This window comes from Mustelus asterias, chromosome 6 (assembly GCF_964213995.1).
Source record: "Mustelus asterias chromosome 6, sMusAst1.hap1.1, whole genome shotgun sequence".
NCBI lineage: Eukaryota > Metazoa > Chordata > Chondrichthyes > Carcharhiniformes > Triakidae > Mustelus > Mustelus asterias.
In genome coordinates this window covers 46,347,109-46,370,488 of record NC_135806.1, presented here as the reverse complement: position 1 = coordinate 46,370,488, position 23,380 = coordinate 46,347,109, and the positions used below count along the sequence as shown (strand labels likewise).

General features: G+C 40.2%; 1 protein-coding gene across 1 annotated transcript; it reads left to right on the top strand.

Moving 5' to 3' along the window:
- Positions 1-17,277: 17,277 nt before the first annotated feature.
- LOC144494851 (cyclin-dependent kinase 4 inhibitor B-like) lies at positions 17,278-22,962 on the top strand. Its single transcript, XM_078214284.1, has 3 exons — positions 17,278-17,728; positions 19,511-19,751; positions 22,356-22,962. The coding sequence occupies exons 1-3, from the start codon at positions 17,606-17,608 to the stop codon at positions 22,529-22,531; spliced, it is 540 nt and encodes a 179-aa protein (XP_078070410.1). The 5' UTR covers positions 17,278-17,605; the 3' UTR covers positions 22,532-22,962.
- The last annotated feature ends 418 nt before the right edge of the window (positions 22,963-23,380 follow it).

Below are 23,380 nucleotides of genomic sequence, written 5' to 3'. Positions count from 1 at the left end.
TTCTCTCTCCTGGGAGTTTGAAAGAGTCAAACTGCACACTGATGGTTGCAAACTTCCCCTCAGGAAAATGATAGTAATACTCCACTCACAATGAGTGGTACAGTGGTTGTTAGCACTGCTGCTTCAAAGCGCCAGGGACCTGGGTTCAATTCCAGCCTCAGGTCACTGTCTGTGTTGAGTTTGCACATTCTCTTCGTGTCTGCATGGGTTTCCTCCGGGTGCTCTAGTTTCCTCCCACAGTCCAAAGATGTGCAGATTAGGTTGATTGGCATGTTAAATTGACCCGAGTATCAGGAGGATTAGCAGGGTAAATATGTGGGGTTACGGGAATAGGGCCTGGGTGGGATTGTGGTCAGTGCAGACTTGATGGGCCGAATGGCCTCCTTCTGCACTGTAGGGATTCTACGATTCTATGATTCTAGCTGGTAAGACCAGAGAATGAAAATAAAGATACACAACCTTTCATACGTCACACAAAATAATACAGGTTCAAATATATGTACCAGAATACATTAACAAAATTCCAGAATGGGCATATAATTGGCAATCTAATTTTAACACAGGTAAGTGTGAGGTTTTACATTTTGGCAAGCAGATGAAGGCAATCATGCCTTACTTGGAAAATAAGAACTTGGGAAGGGGCCATCAATACAAGCTGGCCACTAAGAAATCAAATAGAGAATTCAGGAGAAATGTCTTTGCCCAGAGACTCTTGAGAATGTTGAACTTGCTACCACAGGGAAAGACTGAATTGAAAAGTATAGCATGTAAGGGGAAGCTAGATAAATAGACGAAAGAGAAGGGAACAGAGGGTTATGCTGTTGGAATTAGATGAGGAAAGGTCAGAGGAGGTTCAATTGGAGCATAAGTGCTGGCGTGGGTCAGTTGGGCCTTAAGGCCTGTTTCTGTGCTGTATTTTTAAGTAATTCTGTTTCAGGGATTTAACATATCTCAAGACTCAAATAATCTTAGAATTTTTGAAGCTATTTGCCCATGTGTTATTTCTTGGCAATGCACTCTAGTATGTGTCATATCCTATCTGTAATACATCCCAACTTCAGTGTTAAATCCCGCAATTAATGTGCATCTCTCCTCAAGATTATATTTTTGCTCCCCAGCTTCATGTGATCTATTCTGTTATATCTAAACAAATTCTCTCGGGTCATCTTGGCTCAGTTGGTCGCACTTCCACTCTGGAATCAGAGGATATGTCCCAAATTCCTTCCCAGGCATTTTCTCTTACGTGTCCACGTGATGCCTCGTGACAATCTTTTGCATCATATGAAATAAGGTAATAGTTTTTCATTCCAATTCATCAATTTGAAAATGTTGCCCTCCTCTACAGGCCCCTTCATAGGAATGCGGTTCCTCATCTCTGAAGTGTCCTGCAGCCGTAGATGTGCTTACCCTCTTCATCTCCCACTTCAGGCCCATTCATGATGGCAGATGTGTGCACCACTTTCGCTCTCTTGCTTTTTCCCATTTCCCAAAGTTTTGGCAGCGTGCTCAAGAGAAGCATATGCTTATGCTGAAGAGGATGCTTCTCAGTGGTGAAACCTGCCATCAGCTCTCAATGCTGCAGCTACAGTGGGGCTATTAAAAAGCCTCCTAGTAATACAGGGGGGCACGGAATCACAGCCAAAATCTTCCTGCCCAACTCCATTGGCTGAGTCCACCAAGATGGCACAGGATATTTTTCAAAATGAAATTTCACTTGTAAAAATTTCACATTGCGTTGGTTTTACTTTATTCATGCATGCCTCACCATTATTTGTTGAGACTAGCTCAGTCAGAGAGCGAAATATACAGGCATGCCTCATACTTAGCACACATTGCAAGTTACAGAGGAATTAGGGACATTTCCTTTATTGCAGAAGAAACATTAGGGGCAATTTTCAGCCTGCATTCGTCATTGGAGAGAATGGTGACGCAGACTGGAAATCCGGAATCAGGAAATGTGATTCTCTCTGGAGAGATCACGTTCTACGATTTTCTCCGTTCCTCGCCAGTGACATTATGAGATTCACACCCACAAAGGGCGAGAACCTCATTTAAATGTATTTTAATAAATTTTAACATCACTAACCACCCTCCCAGCCACATATTGACCCCTAACCATATTTTCAAACCTTGCCGATGCGATGTCCCCCAGATGCAAAACTGTCATGGGGATTCCTCCGGGGGGAGGGGGGGTGGGTGTAAAAGTGAGTGTATCCCCCCGAGAGAGAGGGACATGTCTGGGCACTGACCCCAGCATAGGTTGGCACTGCTAGGTTGATGTGTGTAGTTGGGAGGAGAGAGGAAAATGCCAGCGATGACTGTTGGTGAAGGGAGGGGGGAGAGAGAAAGAGACAGGATGAGATTCCAGTGATGACTATTTGATTGTTGGTTGATTAGTGGGGGGTGGGGGTGGGGGGGGGGGGGGGAAGAGATGCCGCCATTGATCATTGGAGGAAGCCCCTGAGACATCTGTGGCGGGGTGGGGGGAGGTTATTTCTTAGACTGATTGGAGTGCCCTTTCCGAACTCAGTAGAGCCATGTTTGCTGCCATGTTTAGGCCCCACCCCTCAAAATGATGGTGTGAAACTCAGCCTTCTATTTTTTTTTGATAAAGTGCAATAAGATCTGGAGAGAAAATCTGCCTGTGAAACACAGCAGTTTTCAGTCAGATCCTGACACTTTGTCATTTTTTGATAAGTTTCCAACCAATGGGCGAGATTGTACAGCTTCGCTCGGGCAAGACCGGAAATTCCCACCTGAGGTCAATGGAGATTTCCATTGTCGGACTCTTGCCCGCTCCGATTCCGTGGCAGGCGAGGTGGTAGAGTTCCGGCCAATGTGTTTCTTTGTTCACTCCATGTAGAATGTTCACCTGAGTGTCCAATGTTGTACTTGCCACTCTGTGGGACATGGCTGAATTTCCATGTATAGAAAGTCCTCACTCCTTCATATTGTAAAGGACATTGTCACACTCAGTGGGAATAATTGAAATGTTGTTGGTGAACTCAATGCCCCTGCAAGGACTCTGCCAGCCAACAAGCTGAGATGGACAATCACATGGACAGTATTGACATTGTCTTTTATGCCCCTTATTTTCTTATCTTGACTGACTGTTCCTACTACATGTCCCATCACACCCAGGATGCCAGGTTGTTCCCACTTCATTCCTACATGCCCCCAATGGCACCCTCTGACCTCCCTTAGATCTCTCTTCCACTCGTCAATGTTCTGGACTCATGCCGCACCCTCCCTCACCACTGACTCACCTTTGCTAGTCTTGAGCAAGCTAGCATTCTTCTGCCCCCTTTCCTTGTGTCATAGAGTTAAACAAGGAAAATCACTGACTTTACACACAACTGCACAAAGCCAACTGGCGCACGCCACCTTTAAACAAATGTGGACTTGTGCCATGCCGTTCCCATGCACCTTTGAATTTATCCTGATGGTAAGATCTAATGTTAGAAAGTTTTATGCCAGTGAGTATTCGTGGAATACAAATGTATTACAAATATGAAGCAGCCACAAGCTAGTGTGAGGCCCAACACATGCCACTGACTTTATCTCTGCATCTCCACCCACCATCAGGAATTTGAAATTTTGCACCCCTAATAATTAAGTCATCCCACACACCACATTTGCCATTCTTGCAGATTCCATTAAATTCCATTCTTTGTCTTCATTCTGTTGTCGTTCAACTCAGAAAGTCCAAAGCACGCTATGGAGCCCACCTGGATCATACGTTTTGCATCTTGAATTTGGCTCGGATAAGTTTGATAAGAATGAAATGTTTCACTTCAGGTATGATTCAAGTGACCCACTAGGGAACTTTTATCAAACAAAGTTTATTTAAGAATATAGTTAACATGTATAGTAAGAATATTAGCAAGAACTTTTATCAATTACAAACAAGAAACAAACAATCAAGATAATGTATAACCCCTAATAAAGATATCCACAATGTTGCAATCAAAACAATCCCATAGACAAAAGACCCTTTTTACAGGTTTAACACAGCACAGACTAATGCTCACATGATACTGGAAATTCAGTCCTTTGGTTGAAGTGTGCAGTTCTCGAGATTCACTCTGAACAGGTTGAAGACAAGACAGCTTCCCAAAACACCATAGAGACTCTGGTCCAGCCCCCAATAACAGCAGATTTTCACCCTTCAGGAAAACAAGATCTTTTTTCAGCTGACCAACAGAATTTTCAAAACAACAGGGAGAGAGGGAAAACACTTCCTTTTAGCTTGCTGTCCCTTCTAAAACTAAAACTCAAACTTGCAACTCCAAACTGAAAACAAAAAAAAAATTGTCCAAAAACACATGGCCATCCTACTAAAAATGCAGGATCGTAAAACTAATCCTCGAGTAAATACAAACAACCCCATTTTTAAAAACAGTTTATTTATTAGTCACAAGTAAGGCTTACATTAACACTGCAATGAAGTTACTGTGGAATTCCCCTAGTTGCCACACTCTGGCGCCTGTTCGGGTCAATGCACCTAACCAGCATGCCTTTCAAACTGTGGGAGGAAACTGGAGCAAGCAGAGGAAACTCATGCAGACATGAGGGGAATGTGCAAACTCCACACAGACAGTGACCCAAGCCGGGAATCGAACCCAGGTCACTGGGCCTGTGAGGCAGCAGTGCTAACCACTGTGTTACCAATTTAAGCCACTAAAGTAGCAATAAAAGGACATTTCCAGTCAAGCCAGAAATAATCACTGAAGCTGTGAGCTAAAAGAAAACCCACTGAAGATGTGAGAGCTGCAAAAATCATGATTTTAAAAAACTTTCTTAAAGGTACACTCACATCACAATTCCACCTTTCATCACAGAACTTAGCTTCCTTAGCTGCACACTGTCAAATGCTCTCCTAAACTACTCATATTGCTCCCCCTTTTTCCCTTCTACAAAATCTTTCTAAAACACTCTCACCTTTCTACATGCTTCTCTCCAATAAAAGTGTCCTTAACATCTCTTTGATTGTACCTTTGCACAACTCCCTAAAGCTCTTCAAAGTCCTCTGTTTGTTGGTTCTGTGAAGGACTAGGGATGTCTTATTAGTTTGAAGCTCTGCTGTGAAATGTAATGTTGTTATTGTTGTAGATGGGTGGTCAAAGAAGTCATGCTCCAGTAAGGTTGAGCCACACTTGTAACTGTGGTGTAGCCTCCATGTCTGGTACAATTTCTGTGCTGTACCTGAGGCACAGATGACCTGAAATTATAGCTATTGATGGTCTGAGCATTGAATAATGAACAATTGTTTTATAATTAATATTCACAATTTTTTCATTGCTGCACAAAAAGCAGTGGATGGTCAATGTGGACAATGGGTTACAAAATCCTTCATTTGTTCTGATATGGGGACAAGTAGAAACAAAATTCAGCTGCTCAGTAGAATAGAAACCATCCTTTTCACTGCGTCTCCTTGCACTATCTTCTGCAAACAGATTACAAACAGATTGGTTTGAAAAGAAGAGGGTTGGGAGTGTGGAAAGCAAATTCCAAATGGCAGGACGCTCAAAATAAAAAATGCTTCACTCAAACCCAATTGAGACTGATAAACTAATTGCCTTTCGCAATTTCAAACTACATTTAGGTTCCCAGAAAAGCATTACTGTACCCTCTGTACCCATATAAAAATTTACTTTTTAATTGCTACTGTTCTTTAGTCTCTGCCATCTCAATTGTTTCCCCAACACATGTGACATCTTCATTCCCTTAAGTAATCCAGAAGCCCAGACCAATGGTCTGAGGACACAGGTTCAAATACCACCACAGAAACTAGTTTAATTTCAATTTAATTAATTAAATCTGGAATTGAAAGCTCGTCTCAGTAATGGTGACTACAAAACTGGCATTGATTGTTGTAAAACCCATCTGGTTCATTCATGTCCTGTAGGGAAGGAAATCTGTCATCCTTACCTGGTCTATCCGACATGTGATTCCAAATCCACAGCAATGTTGTTGACTTTAGCTACCCTCTGAAGTGGCCAATTAAATCACTCAGTTCAAGGGCAATTAGGGATGGGCAACACATTGCCTGACATGTCCACATCCCCCACCCCATCTGTTGCACAACTAGCTTAGCTATCTATCACCTGAGCTGGCTCCAACAAATCAAGGACTGTTGGGTTTGACTCTGCTCTGCAATAATCACTCTCTACTGCAACTATCTCCTTAAAAGCCTTCCCTCTGTCCCCTCCATCCTCACTTCTAACAAACGCAAGAAGTTCATTGTCATCTTTGTCACCAAGGTGAAACCTTATCTTTTGTTGTGTTCAGCTGCCTCTGCTGCTTCCTATTGACCACCAAGCTAATCCTCACCCCCAAAGTCCCCTTACCTTGCTCTGAACCCAATCTTCTCAATTTTTTCTCTTATCTCCCTTATGTCATTGCTGCACTCAACTCAAAAGACCCATCTTCTACCACATTGACCCCATAAGCTTATACTGCTGATCATCTAATTTCCCCTTCTTCTCCCAAAGCGAGCTGATATTTGAAATGTTTCCCGCTCAAACACTGCTCTCTCCCTTTCAAAACCACCATTACCAAGCATCCCAAATAAAACCTTTGATCCCTCTGCCCTTGGAAGTTCCAGCCCTTTCTCCAATCCACCCTTCCTCTCCAAAGTTCTTGAATTTGTTATCTCATGCCAAATTCCTTTCTGACTTTCCTGCAACTTCCTTTGTGGATCTTCCCAATTATATGTCTACCCTGATACTGCGGTGAAACAGCCCAAACCTAAAATATTTTTAAAACATCCTCCATGGCTGTGAATATGATGTGTTAACCCCAGTCATCCTCCTTGATTTCTGCACTATTGACAAATCATCCTCGTCCCAGTGACTCATCTCCATTAACCAACTCAGCAGGACTACAGTCTCTTTATTCAACCAGGACCCATCCAATCATAGCCAGAGTATCCACAGCAGTAATGCCCTTTCAGACCACTGCCCGGTTACCTCCAGAGAATCCCCCATAGACCGTCTCTTGTTTTCTTTCATTTTGTCATTTACAGGCTGGCCATTTGCAACTTTGCCTGCAGTTAAGGGACCAACATCCATTTGCATGCTGCTGAAACCCAACTCTACCTCACCACTGGCTCTTTTGATCTTCCATTTCCTATATGTTTTTAGATTGTTGATCCAACACCCAGACTTAATTCTCTAGCTTGATACTGGTAAGACTGAAGTCACCACCTGTGACCGCACCACAAACTCCATAGCCTTGGCACTGATTCCATCACCCTCCGCAGCCGTTGTCACAGACTGGACTCTTCAACCAAGCCTCTGGTCTCCCCTCCGACTATCTCCTACTTTCCCTCGGCATCCATTTTTTTCCTTGTGCCTCTGTGAAGCATCTTTGGATATTGTATTTTCCAATGTTAAAGATAATTTATCAATGTAAATTGCTGTTGTATGCTAGAAGGGATACTTATGTATTATGGTTCTTTGCAATTTTTGTGTGATCATGTGCTAATGAAGAAAAAGGATATAGTAACCCAGCACTATACTATTACATACTCTACATGCAGGCACATTGAAAACAGATATGGTTGAATGTGCTTCATTCCAAAAGAGAGTTTTGCTTAAAAAATCAAAAGTTAACATATGAGCATGCTTCCACTTTTAACATGTACAGTGAAGGCAAGATATGGTAAACGGTCGATATTTCTAAGGTAGCCTGTGAGGTATAGATTACAACAACAGTTCACAGGATCTACAGTATGTGTGGGTCTCTAGTGTAGTTAATCTGGAGGTTGAGCCCATTTTACTTAAATGGTAAGGTATCACAACTTGCTGTTAATGATACTAATTTGATGCAAAAAATGACTATAAATAAACCAATAGTTTACTGGTACAAATGAACAGTACACAGGAAACTATTTCTTCCACCCGTCATCATATGGTGGCTGATTTGATCCTTGAATTGACTGATTTATTTAATTCATTTCTCAGAACAGACACCCTGATATCCTGTGCAACATTTTCCTGCTTCAGATTAAATTTGGTTAGCATACTGTTCTTACTTATAGTCTTATACACAGGCTTCCTAGCACAGCACTCAAAGTGAACAAGGTATGAAATATGCTTGAGGCTCTATGTTTAATTAGAAATGACTTGCATGAATGGATGGTTAACTCTGCTGCCTCACAGTGCCAGGGACCCAAGTTCAATTCCGGTGGCAATTCTGGGTGACTGTCAATGTAGAATTTGTACATTCTCCCCGTGTCTGCATAGGTTTCCTTCAGGTGCTCCAGTTTCCTCCCACAGTCCAAAGGTGTTAGGTGGATTGGCTATTCTAAATTGCCCTTAGTATCCAAAGATGTGTAGGTTAGAGAGATTAGCAGGGTAAATGCATGTGTTTACAGGGATAGGGTAGGGGATGGGCATGGATAAAATGCAGAGTCAGTGCAGACTTGATGGGCCAAATGGCCTCCTTCTGTACTGCAGGGATTCTATGATTCTGTGTCTGTACAAATATTGCAATATTTCCCTCCTTTAAAAGTAAGTATTAACATTTAGCCAGTTTTATTGGTGAGTTGCATTTCTCCATCAAATAGTTAGGTGTACTGTGGTTGTAATCCTGCCAAGTGAGATTGCACTCATCTGGTTTCATTCTTACCTATCTAAATAAAGCTATAGAAATTATCTGCAATGGCTTCCCTTCCAGCTCCCACATTGTTACTTCTGGTATTCCCCAGGGATCTATCTTTGGTCCCTCCTATTTTTCACTTATAAGCACCCCCAACAATGACTTCATCTAAAAGCACAGCCTGTTTTCCACCTGCATGCAGATGACATCTAATTGTCCCTAACCTCAACCTCTCCTGACCCCCTCCACTGTTACTGAATTTTCAAAATGCTTATCAGATGTCCAATGTTGGATGAGGAAAAATTTCCTTCAAATAAATATTGGGAAGATTGAAGCTATTGTCTTCAATGCTCCATTCCCTAATCGCTGACTCTATCCACCTCCTTGACAACTGCCTGCAGCTGAACTAGATTACTCACAATACTGGTGTCATACTTGACCGTGAAACCAATCTCATTTGCGCTCCATCACTAGGACTTCCTATTTGTACCTTTGTAATGTTGCCTGACTCCACTCATGCCTCAGCTCTTCTGTTGAAATCCTCTTTCTACCTCTAATTTGACTATTCCTATGCTTTTTGAACTGACCTCCCAATTTCTACCCTCTGTAAATTTGAGATCACACAAAATTCTGCTGTTCATGTTCCAACTCACCCATGCCTCATTCACCCATTACCACACTGCTTGCTGTCTTATTTTGGCTCCCAATTAAGCAAGTCTTCAATTTCCATAATTTCAAATCCTTCCATGGCTTCATCATCCCTTATCTCTGTTAATTTCCTCCATCCCCATAACCCTCCATGATAATTCCACTTATCTATTTCTGGCCTCATGAAAAATCCAGGATTTAAATTGGTCTAAGATTGGTGGACATACCTCCAGCTGCCTCCTCGGCCCAAAGCCCTCCCTAAAATCACTATTTCTCTACCTCTCTTTCTTCATTTAGAATCTACTGTAATCAGTAAGAATCCACTGATGACCATTGTCGATTGTCGGAAAACCCCATTTGGTTCACTAATGTCCTTTAGGGAAGGAAATCTGCCATCCTTACCCAGTCTGGCCTACATGTGACTCCAGAGCCACAGCAATGTGGTTGACTCTCAATTGCCCTCGGGCAAGGGATGGGCAATAAATGTTGGCCAGCCAGTGACAGCCATGTCCCATGAATGAATAAAAATAAATTCAGTCACAGGCCTGTTTGACAAAGCTTTTTGGTAATCTAGCCTAGTATCTCAGTGTCAAATTTTATTTTATAATGTTCCAGTGAAGTGCCTTAGGACATTTTATTATATCGAAGGTACCAGATAAATGTAAAGTGTGCATTGTTGTTGCTAAATTTGTACTTTGTTAAGTCTGATAATCTTACCTGCTGATGCTAGCCAATCAATGCCAGCCTGCGGTGCTGTCATTTTCCCACATCCTTAGCAGTAACAAAAACGGTTCAGTTACCAATATTCTCAACCAAGCCAAATATGGAGCTGTACTAGATATCAGAATGTGTATCCAATAGTTTACTGGCTGAAGGCTCACCATCTTTCTTGGTGACATGCATGAGAAACAAAGTAGCTTTTTTGACCCAGAAGGTGAAATTCAGGATCAGGGCACTAAAGGAAGAATTCCTGAGAATTTCCATATTCAAATCAAAAATTGAAAGGGCATGAATACTTTGATCTGTTGAGACTTGAGGCAATATTTTCCTCTATGGGTGCAATTAAATTGAAATTGCAGAAGTGAACTGCCATTGATTTATAATTATAGTTCTGTAAATGAATGTTACCTTAAACTTATCCTCAAAAATAACAATTTAATTCTAAGGCATATTTATTGGTTCTCACTCCACTACAGGGAATTTTCACAGTAACTTTATTGCAGTGTTAATGTCAGCCCACTTGTGACAATAACAATTTTTAAAAAAAGATGTGAATACAGGCTGATATTTCAGTGTAGTGTAGGGAGCGTGCTGTACTGTCAGCACTGCTGTCACAGGTGGGATGCTAAAGCCCTGCCATTGTCGGCTCTCTTGGTGCATGTAAACGATCCAAAGGCACCTTCTGAGTAAGAAGCTCCCCTTGACCAACATTTATACTTTAACCAACACCACCAAAAACGTATTATCTGGTCGCTAACCTAACTTATTGCCTGTGGGACCCTACAGTATTCAAATGTGTTGCCGTGTTTGTCTACACTACAGTATTTGCAGTGATAAAGGCAAAATGCTGCCGATGCTGGCATCTGAAACTAAAAGAGAAAATGCTGGAAAATCTCAGCAGATCTGATAGCATCTGCAGAGATTTTCCAGCATTTTCAGTATTTGCAGTGCGCTTGTTCTTATTCATTTTTCAAGCACTATATGAATGTAAATTATTTCTTCCTCTAAACATATACCCATCGTAAGTGGTTCATAAAAAGTGGCTGATCTGAGTAGGTGTTTCTCCCAATTGTATTCTATGCAAACAGCTGCAGCAAGTTTACTGCAACATTAAACATTTAGTATTCGCTGCATAACAATACTTGGTGAAAGGTTACAAAATGTCTTTAGGTGATGATCAAGTTGTAAAGAATTTTAGATACTAAATAATATCCTCACCAATATACGTGTTATATTTTCGTAACCGTGTATGTCATGGGGATAACATAAGCCATGCTGAATCATAATTGATCCGTGGTTTTAACATATTGAACGCTGGTGTCAGTTTCACGACCACGTTCCTGTTTCAAGTTTCGTTGCAAATAAAGTAAATTACTCATTCACACTCATATATGGAAATATGAGATATAAACTGCCGTCGAAATCACCAAAGTGCTTTACAACACCGATAGGGTAGGCACTCTAGTGCTAATTTGAACAAAAAATGAACATGACGTATATAACAGCAAAATACTGAGATGCTGGAATCTAAAACGAAAACAAAAAGTGCTGGAAAATCTCAGCAGGTCTGAAAACATCTGTGGAGAGAGAACTGAGCTCACGCTTCGAGTATGTATGACTCTCGCTCACAGCCCTGAGGAAGGGTCATCCAGACACGAAACGTTAGCTCTGTTCTCTCTCTACAGACCTTGTCAGACCTGCTGAGATTATCCAGCATATTCTGTTTTTGTGTGTGATGAAAATGATGTGTATATGTTTAGAGGTTAGTAAATATATTTGTAATGATTTGATTTCGGTATTTATCACAGATTCGGCACAGAAGAGACCACTCTGCCTATAATGCCCGTGCTAGATTTTTCAAAGAGCTGCCTAATTAATCCTAATCTTCCTGCAAATGTTTCCTTTAAAAGTATTTTTCCAATTTATTTGTGACAGTTACTATTAAATCTGCTTCCGCCGCCCTTTTAGACAGTGCATAGCAGATCACAACAACCCTTGCAATAAACCAACCACTTCCTTTCCCCTTGGTTCTTTCCAGCTGAATTGAATTAAACAATTTCGAAAATAAATATTGATCCCACGGTCCCCACATAAGGCGACAAAAGAAATCCTTAGTTTCCCAATGTTGTTAAACTTAGCCGAGGAAATGCATCACGTCTCCGGCATTTTATCTGATAGGGTTATATACAATTCGATGGTGTAGTGTATGTAGAGTTCAAGATTATAATATCAGATGTAGACCCTGCGATGCCTCATGTCAGGGATTCAACCTAACTACTTCATAATGCAACACTGTCGAATGTAAATGTGCTCGCTATATTTTCGAAATAAATATTTAAGAGCAGGATATGCATAAAACCAAGGCGGAACATTTTAAATTTGACTTAAATTAATGTATTTAAGATATTGTAATTCTGTACTAAAACTATTAATTACTGAGTTTATTTTTATGTCTATTTTGTGTTTCTGACAATAGCGTATTCCTTCTAACTCTTGCAATAGTCTATTGCACTCCAGATGTATTTATTTGGGTAAGCATGTCTGTTCCCAGTATTTAAACAATCTCATCTTATGTACTATTTCTTAAATCAGCTCGAAGCACCAGATGGTCATGTATTTCACTTAAGCGAGTTTGGGGTTTAAAGAAACTCACAGCAAGGTCTCAGACAAGCAACAGAGAGCCCACCCACAAACAACGCTCAAAGCAGGTTGGTTGTAGAAGTCGGACGGTGTCGCAGAAAGAGAAAGCAAAGAGGGAAAGGACTACAGATTTACGACATTCACTTGTTTCACACCTGGACAGACACGCTTCCCAATCGTTAATTTACATTAAAGTATAAAACCATCAAATATTACGTTTCATTACTTAAAATGTTTATATTACTCGTGCCCGTTTGGGAGGGGCCTGTTGATTCAATGAGCTCTAAATTATTTAGTTATTAACTGCAAGCACTCAACATACACGCCCTCGGCGTCCCATTATCATCGCTCTAGAATAATTGAGTGGACAGTAATATTCAGCAGCCAAAACCTTGAAATTAGAAACTACTTTACTGAAAATTCTTGGTTCTTTGGCTTCAGGCTGCTCAGATACAGGTAATACGAATTCGGAGCAGGAGTAGGCCATGCGGCCCCTCTAGCCTGCTCCACGATTCAATAAAATCATGGCTGATTTGAATTTAACCTCAGCTCACATTCCCTCCTATCCCCCATTACCTTTCACTCCCTTGCTTATCAAGTATCTATCCGACCCTGCCTTAAAATATTCAAAGACTCTGCTTCTATTGCCTTTTGAAGGAGAAGGTTCTAAAGACTGGCCATCCTCTGGGAGAAAACAAATCTCCGAGCCTCTGTCTTCAACAGGGGACCCCTTATTTCGAAACAGTGGCCCTTAGTTCTAGAGTTTCCCAGGATAGGAAATATTCTTTCCACATCCATCGTATTAAGACCGCTCAAGAACTTAGATGTTTCAATCAAGTCGCCTCTTACTGGGCTAACACCAGTGACTACGAGCCTAACTTGTCTAACATAAGACAACCCGACCATTGCACTGTTTTATTATGTTTTGCAAATCCCCACAATCGTTAACAAATTAAAAACAAAGATGGGCAAAATCATACTGAAAGCCCAAAAGCTATGTGAATGTGGGTGAGAGAAAAACGCGAATTGTTCGCCTAGACTGTTTAGATGGTAATTCTTTCTATTTCTACACAGACCTGTCAAATGGCACTATTTGTTCTCATAATCTCACCGTGAATATCCCGGATTTAACTTTAAATAATTTCATTATGTATCTGCTTGTGCAAACTTGTACTAGAACAGTAGTGTTAATACGACAAATGTGATTTCAATTCCCATCCAATGTTCTTGGGGCTTTGTCGACTGTGTGGGTTGTTCAAAGTCGTTTCAACAATCTTACTAGAGATCAACTCAATCAAATGGATAAAGAAAGTCTTTGAACGGCCTGAATTCGGGTAACCTGTGGAATTGAATTGAAATAGGATCCGTATAGATCTCGTAAAGGGAGGTAAATGTTAAAACAACCAAGGGATTAGAAATACTGGCATTGTCGAAATGCGACTTCATAGTTAGGCCATGTTTTCATTCTGTCTTTATTATTATCACTGATATTACTGAGACAACAAAATTTGAAACACAAATCTCATAAAACCAATTAATTTTCATGGTGCAGTATCTATAAAGGCATATTATATTTATCGATTTATGCTTAACTGTCACATACTGATATGATGAAATGCAGGTACACATTATGCTTCTAAAATGGCTGGTGCCATTCTAGAAGCATAATGTGTACCTGCATTTCCTCTCAGTTTGAGTATGTTTCTTTCCAGCTCTCCCAACAATTTACTAAATGGGACGGGGTAGAAATCCATAAAGCAAACCCCTCCGAAATACAGAGGAAATCTGAACATTAGTTATATTTATTAAAGTGCTCGGTTGGATACTTGTACGAACTCAAACTCAGTGCATGGCAACAGGGCCGAACGGCCGCCTCCTTGCCAGAATGTCTCATTTAAGAGAACTCCTTAACTTTCAATTAATTTCTATTTATTACTATTATACAAATCACGCATGATGACCTTCAATGGAGAAAAGCATTGACAGGCGCTTTTCAGATCATCTTGTCTATCCACATTAGGCAAGTGTTGATTTATTTTATTTCCTGAAATGACAACTTTTAAAATGTCTTCCTCAAGCCTATCATTTCCTCCATGCTGGTGCAAAGTTATTTCACAGCGTTTGGCCTGCGACAGCTGAGAACTTGTCTGTACTATCCTTTAACGTTTTCTCTGAGCTGATGCAGTCACGCTGCCAATTATTAATCAGCCCTTCTACAGCCTTCAAATACTAAGAGAAAAAAATAGCTCTTTTTTATTCATACAACTGCTTCCTCTTTGCAGAATGTATCTTCATATCAATGTAAATTAAAAGTATATTTGTATGTACTTAAAGTATGTAGAGGGAGGTTGCGATGCAAAAACGAATTTGCTTGGAATAATACATTCCACACTTGCCACAAATATGGTTGCTTAAGGAGCTCAGCTTGAAACGATTACATTTGGCAGATTACACTGTTCAATTGTCAATTAACACATTACCACGGGTCACAGTGAAAATTGAGATAAAGCAATAGAGGTTCTCGTCCTTAATACTAAATCATTTAAAATATGGCCAGAAAGGGGAGCCATTTTGAAAGGAAAAATAATGATTTGGGTGCTGGGAGAATGCAGACAGTATAAAGGGAATAGTGCAGTGCAAGTAAAATACCAAACAGCATTGCTCACCGCATTGGATATATATTCTCTTTGAACATTAAAGGGCAGATCTAATTTTCATCTTCCAGTCAGGTCCCCGAAGTAATTAATATTAGGAAAAAAATCATCTTCATTGAATAAAACAGCATCAATTCAATAGAAAATCTGATATTGTGCTGAGGGCGACGGGCGACGGGCGGGGGCGGGGGCGGGGGCGGGGGGGGGGTCGCTTTGGATTGTGGAGTGGTGATAAGTGGTGATCGTTATTTGAAAGGGGATAACACCTTTATTTATATACGACTAAGGGGCGAAACTATAACTGGGATAAGGGGGTATTCAGGCCTGCAGACAGCAGGTAAAGTAATGAATAATAGTGAAACCCCCCGCAGAGGGTGGGTTTGGAAACCCGGAATTAAGAAATGAGCAGAATGTCCGCATATATAAGTCCGTGGAACGGGTACCTCACCAGAGGAACAAATTCTTAGTGGCAACCAAGCTGAGAAGGTACAATCTTCACTCATATTACGACTGTGGAGCAATAATGTGAATGATTCATTGTTTCAGTATCAATTCACGGATGTTTTGAACCGGGGGTATATTAATGTTTTTATTTCAACCATCGCTTTTTAAAAACAGAAACAAAATACACTGCACGTGGTGGTTGCCGATTATCGCGAGTTTTACAAAATGAATTAATTAATATTCTTCCCGGAATAACACAGACCAACACAGACAGTGCGATAAATATATGATCTCAGTAAACTTACAGTAATGGGTATTGATCTTTTTTGTTGAAATCTGCCAGGAACGTTTGCATCGGCAGCGGTTGCATATCAGCATTTGTTTTGATTGTTGCACCAAAATTATTGCATCAGGTTTGCATCATCTGATATTTTGAAAGGGCGCAATTAAAATTCATAGTTGTGCATAGAGACTTGGTAACATCTGCACAGTATTGCTATTAAAACGAAATACTCTGCGTTCTCCTAGTTATTGGATGAGTTCCAGGTGATAAACCCGACTGGCACCCTTTTTCCATATTGGCACTTTCAGTGAAGGTTTATGTTTTTCAGTGCGGCAGAATTTAGTATGACGGGTCCAAACCTTTTTAAAAATTTATTCGTATTATAATTATCTTTCTGGTTCCCTGTGTTTTCCGGTTATTGAAAAAAAAGTGTGATTCTGGCATTCATTGAGCGCTTTACGGTGCCTCCAGACGTCAAAACGTGCTTCACAGCCAATGAAGGGTACAGTCACTGCTGAACTGGATGAAACGTTACTTAAGAGAGTGACAATGGAAGCAAGTGTGAACAGTTCAGAAGCTGAACGACATGACAGTGTATTTCTTTAGGGGGGTATGGGCTCAGAACTTCCAAATATATGCTGGGTCATCATTCCAGAGTGCGAACCTTGCAGAAAAAAAACTATATTGACAACCCCAACATGACCTCGCCACTGTCTCTAATTAATTATAAACACTGCATCATTTGAAAGCAAGAGATCAAGCTAAATTATCCGCATGCATGCAGTTAAATCAGCAAACATTCTCGTGCAAAAACAAAATAACAAATAAAACAGCTCTGTGTGCTTGCACAAGGCGCTGACCGGAAGCTCCTGTAAACTGGGGCACATGCCCCAGCGGCTGTAGAAGCGGATCCCTCTCCTCCCCCTCTCGCGCTCCCCCTCCCGGCTGCCGTTCGCCCTGCAGGGAGGGTGCAGATAGACAAGCTGCTGGGATTGCCTATCTGTGAATCCTGGGTGGGGGAAGGGGGGGGCAGCTCCTCTGTGCCGCTGAACCTGACCATTCCACAGCACTGTCGTTGTCCTCCTGCCTCCCCGGCACCCATATGCCCTCGCCCGCTTCTGAGGGAGTGTGCTACACGCAGGCGCGACCACCCGTTCCCGCGCAGGCGCGCGGTTGCCGCCGCCGGACCTGAGGGCTTCGTTCGCTGGCGCCTGCGCGCTGCAGCAGTGACGTCAAGCCTCTCCTCCCCCTCCCCCTCCCTCCCCAGTCAAACGCACAGGCGCAGCAAAGACATGTCTGAACATATCGCAGCGGAACGTCTTGTCAGTCAGCGCCCCTAGCCGGGGCCCCCAATGTCTTCAATGTGCAAAGGGAGCCAGCCAGCAAGTTACCCGCCACTCGTCCAACCCACTCTAAACAAAAACAACAACCGCCCAGAGGATGGTTTACTGACATCGCTCCACCTTCCACTATTTAAATACTGTCACCCAAAGGGACCTGTCAACTGGGGGCGATAACAGGTTGGAGGCTGAAAGGAGCAGCCAGTTTGGATTTATTCTTGTTGCTGTTATTTTCTAAACAGTGCAGAAGGAAAACAAATTAAGCAAGCTCCATGGCAAATAACGACGAACTTGCAAATGCAGCAGCCCAAGGGGACATTGGCAAGGTAACTCAGTTGTTAAGGAATGGAGCAGACCCCAATGGTGTCAATAGTTTTGGCAGGACTCCTATACAGGTACATCTTTTTAATTTAACGTGTAATATTGCGTTTCCCTGATTGCATTAAGACATGTCTATATGATTTACGCAACTTGATTATTAATCTTTGCATGGCTAAACAATTGCCAATCCTCTTGAGGAGCGTTTATTTGTGTCAGCACTTTCCTCAATCTCATTCACATTTTGGTTTTTTTTTGGAGGAGTATAATTTTGCGGCAAGAGAATATTCCAATTTTAAAGCTGCTGGCTGTTTTAAATACCGGAAATCATTTAAACAGACCCACACTTTAATCGACGTATACAAAATGTTTTAAAAATCGGAACAAATTATTCAGTTATTTGTAAAGTTATTCAGTTATTTGTAATAGATTACAAAAGAAACGTTACTCTGGCGCCATTTTAACGCCTACATTACAAGGAAACTTTAAATATCGGTCGATCTAGGTGGAGTATGTTTTTAATTGAGTATGTATTCATTTTATTAACACCAATGGCAGATAAAACTAACGAAATTGATATTTATCCAAAATGCACTCAAAAAGACTGCTGCCGATCTGAAACTAAACAAGGAAATACGAAACACTCAGTAGGTCGCAGATAAGTTAACGATTCTGATGCAAACCAAAGAGAAAAAAAAATCTTCCAGCCTTGACCAAGGATATTAACCCATTCTGATTTAATCTGATGTGGCATAATTCGTAATAAATTGCTTTAACAGTAGCCTCTGGATATTGAACAATTAATCATTGAGATTGTGCATTTTAAGATTAACTGGAAGACTTGAACCCAAACTAAGCCGACATAAAAACGCGCCTTAAAAATATACAGCAACCCAAAGAGCTTTATGGCGAGGTATTAGAAAATTGAACGCGCAGCCAGAAAGAGAGGTTAGGAAATGTAACAAAGGTTTGGGCATTGTAAAATATTTTTCTGCATTTTAAAAATCATAAACTACAATCATATATTTCATCCTTATTGTATGCAGGCTAACTAAATAAATGTCTAAAAGTGTGACTGTAATTTTTTTTGGTTTTTAAAAATATACCAACGTCTAAAATATTTGTTATATTTGTGCTGTGGAGATGCCGGCGTTGGACTGGGGTGGGCACAGTAAGAAGTGTCACTTGGTGTTGTGAGACTTCTTACGGTTATATTTGTAGTAGGTTTATTTGCAATTTTCAGATTTAAAAGCAACATCTAATTGTATTTTCTAATATTTTAATTTGTAATGTGTTGTCCAACCCAGGATTTTCTTTTTAATTCGGAAGTTATGATTTGTTGGCGATTTCCCCCCTTTCAATTTGACCCATTATCCAGACACCCATTTAAACTGGAATAGACATTATCTAAATTATTGTAAGTTTTAACTTCCGTTGCGCCGATAGCTGTCTGAGGCAAGACTTTGCTGTAAATGTTACGGTTTTTTAATGTACAGTTATTTGTTTTTTTATATTAGGAATGGAATCATTTTGTAACAATAAATTTCAGAAGTAACAAATTCGGGAAGTTGCGCATTCAATTATTAGAACATTTAGAGCAATAAATGAAATAGAATGAAGAAAACAAGAAATTTGCTGACAGATTTAAGTACACGCCTGCATTTATCCACCTAGTCCATTGATATAATTGGCGAATATTTAAACAGTTGTTTAAAAAGAGCCATTGGGGTGTAAGGAAGGGGACGAATACAAATTTAGACATGGTAAATTCAGCTTCATGTGCACTGGGTCTTAATTATTTAGTAGCAATTTAAAGGTAAATACCTTCTCTCTTTTAATCTCTCTCCCTCCTATTTCAGGTGATGAAGATGGGCTGCCCGTTAATCTGTCAGCTTCTGCTAAAACACGGCGCAGATCCCAACCGGCAGGATAACCTGCAAATCGCATTAATTCACGATGTAGCCAGGGACGGTTTCTTGGACACGCTGAAAATCCTGGTAGAAATCGGGATGGCTGACACCAATCTCCGGGACAATAACAACTGCCTACCCATCGATCTGGCAAAGCAAAACAGTCACTGGGATGTGGTGAAGTATCTAGGTAACTTAAGGCAAGGCGATTGAGTGACTTCCTTTTTCTTGAGAGACGTGCCGCCTTTCTTTTCGTTTCTGATTTTGAAAGGTACTTTGGAGGACATTTTTTTTAAAAGTTCGACATTGCTGTAAAATGTACAGATTTCAAATAAAAGTACTGTAAATACAACAAAAATGTTTTAAGAAATAGTATATAAAAACTCAAATGAAATATGTGCCGTAACATCTTTTGGCATTTAATTTATAGATAAATCACTACATTTACAGTAATGACATATGATTATAGCCTATGATTTCTAGAAAGAAAGTTCCTCCATATGACTCAACCAAACTTTGGTCACTTTTCCGCACCTCTCTTTCTGCCATCCCATTTCCTAATACTTAAACATTTGTTTCTTTTTTTTATTACCTTTAAAGCGCGTTTTAATGTTTTTTTAATTTGGGCTGACATACTTTTCTAGTGTCCCTGATGACTGCACTAACTCGACAATAGGACCGTTCGCCTGTTCCAAGTTTCTATAATTTTCATTATCGAAACAATGTATTTCTATAATTTATCTGCAGTCTTTCAACGGCTCAGCTAAAATTCAGAGAATTGCTTGATTCATTCCACACTTAATGACATCTTTAGAGGTAATTGAGAATTGGAAGGGTTTAGGTAAATTAATTCTATATACCATGCACGTTCCGCAGAGGGTTCTGGAGCACAATGTTATTTTTTCACGTGAGGGGTGGGGAGCGGGGGCAAACTCCAACAGTATCACCTATCTTTGGATATCCCCCCAGCATAAGTTCATAAGATATAGGAGCAGAATTAGGCCATTCGGCCCATCGAGTCTGCTCCGCCATTCGATCATGGCTGATATGCTTCTCATCCCCATTTTCCTGCCTTCTCCCCATAACCTTTCAACCCAGCAATAAAGTTTAACTCCATTTAGTATATGTACCTCCTCACCCATTAGAACTGAATATCAATTGACCCTGGCTCAAACAGTGGGCCACCGGGTTTATTCACTGTAATTTTCTCAATTGCATCAACCCACTACTGATCTTCCCCATCTCGGCACGGCTTTCCCGATACTTCACATGGATGCGCTCGTTTTTAAAATATATTTAACGTCTTGTGACAAAATATCTGTGTAACAAACATTCGACTGATGCATTTACAATTGCGAGATCCATTTCATCTTTGAACCTTAATTTATGTTATTTGGCATTTCTTCCAAAAAAAGAGCAAATAATTACTTTTTACTCTGAGTTCTAGGGTGTTCATTTTAATATTTAGAAGCGGTTTTAATGTGTGATCCAATCCGGTTACATGTCCTAAGGCAACAATGGGCTCCGCTTTCTTCTATCGTAATATGTTAGAAGTTAAATATGATTCATGGAATATAAATTTCACAGATCTACGCCCTAATCTCAATGACTGTCGGCTACAGAATGAAAAGAGATGCCAATGTGTCCCTTGTCACTTTTTTAAAAACCTTAGCGTTTAGATAAAATTCAGTTGTACCCCATTAGGGTGCTGCACTTGAGAAATGTCTTATAGACGAAAAATATATAATTTAGACCATTATTAATTTTTTTTATGCAATTGCAATACTTTGTAAGAGCCACTGGTTTATAAAAATGCGCCCAATTCTGCATGTATTCTGACATAAACTATAGATTTCCACCCTTAATATATCTTAATGCCTGTCTGAGACAACTGCAAATACTGGAAACGAAATTAAAACAGGAAGCTCTGGAGGTACATGCATTAAGAGAAAATATAACATATATCATTTAGAGAAAAGGCGGGTTCTGTTGTTACTAATGAATCTCACCATGCTGGGTGAGTTATGAAAGGGTTTCTGTACTGTCGACAGTGACTAAGCTTTCATATTCTCATTTTTTTATGCCCTGTGACTTTACCTTACATTAACTGTTTGTGTACACTGTATAATAATGAATTTTGCCTTGTTAGTCCTCAGGTTTGAACTGGAGTGTCCCTACATTTTTACAGCAGAATCAGAATCAAACTTTTCTTCAACAAAACCTTTTATGTAAATAAAACCTTCCCATGTTTCGCACCTTCTAGTTCCTCCTTTTATCCTGCACTTAATGTTCCTCATATCTTTAGTTTTGTAAATTGAAGTTTCCCATCTCCTATTTAACTGAATCCCTTCCAGAATTCTTATCAAATATCAACAGTCCACAAGTTAAAGATATCCCTGCAAATATTCTTTGTCTTAGTGCATTGTTGGTACCATCTGGTATCCCAAGCATGGAATATTTGTAGAATTTTCGGTTTGAAATGAATATTATCTTCCAAAACACATTATAGCCAATATTACTGAAAAACTGCAGCGTTGTACTTGCAGAAACCGACAGAGCAAATGGTATTTGTGTTTGGTTTTGAAATACTGTGAAACATTACATTTGAGTTAAAGGATTAATGTGTGCTCTCTAAATGTTTTTAATATATTTTCAAAACTTTAGTGCACCATCTGAATTCTTCACTTACAGAAATGATGGACATTATTATATTATGTAAATCAAATAAACCCGTTGTATTTGGTTTAAACTAAGTTTTTATTTAAATTTTAATTTTATTTTTATTTGACTTTAGATGTGAGGAAGCTCTTTTCAATCAATGGTCCAGGCAGTGCCGGATTTAGGCATAAGATAAACAAGCTACAGCTTAGGGCCTCACAAAATTTCAGAAGGTTTACAATGAGGAGAACATTTAAGAGCGGATACCAGAAAAGAAAAAGAAAGCACCAGCTTGAAGAGCAACTCAAATAATTACCAAAATCTATGAGAGATCAAGCCAGCCAAATGATAAATATGTAATCAGTAAATACATTCATTTGAAAATTTGTATTTTTCACTTTAAATACCTTGCTATTAATAATTAAAAGGCATAATTATGTTTTCAATTTTTTTGTGGCGACCCTTTGTGAGACCTTTTGGTGTAACTTTTTAACAAGGGGCCTCCAAGCTTTATATAGCTTAGGGCCTCACCAAGTCTAAATCCGGCACTGGGTCCAGGTTTCCAATTGTAATACTGATATAAATCAATTAAAACGAATGGGCTACTCTCGGTGTGGTGATCAATCTCGGCCAACGATTCGAAATCTTATTGACGCAGTAACGAGTAACTAACACAAAAATAAATACAAATGCAAAGGGGAAAGAAATCGGGGCAGCGGTTTGTTTAAAAGTGTCCACCTTCTTTAAATAAATGAAATCAGCGAATCTCTGTGAACAGAACGGATTTTTTTAAAAGTCTGACTGACCTGGTGGCTAGAGCAGTTTCAATCGCACTTAATCTCGTAATACCATTAGTAAACGTTGTTTGTAAACCGCTGTTAATTTTACGGAGTCCTCGTCTTGAATATGTGTTGTGAATAGTTTTGCCAATCCTGCCCTCTGGCACGTTTTTAAAATGATGCTTGTGCGATGCTGAACAAACGTTCTTGTATTTCACGTGTCTTAACGCCCTTCTCGAAAACAGCATCTTTTCGTGATGAAAGTTACAATTTCCGCGTCTTGTCTCTGCCGCTGTTTTAGCTGCGATTATCCGCGGGATTGATGCTACCGAATTCAGAAGGAAATTGACACCTCTTGCTGTCAGATGACAGCAGTAGCAGT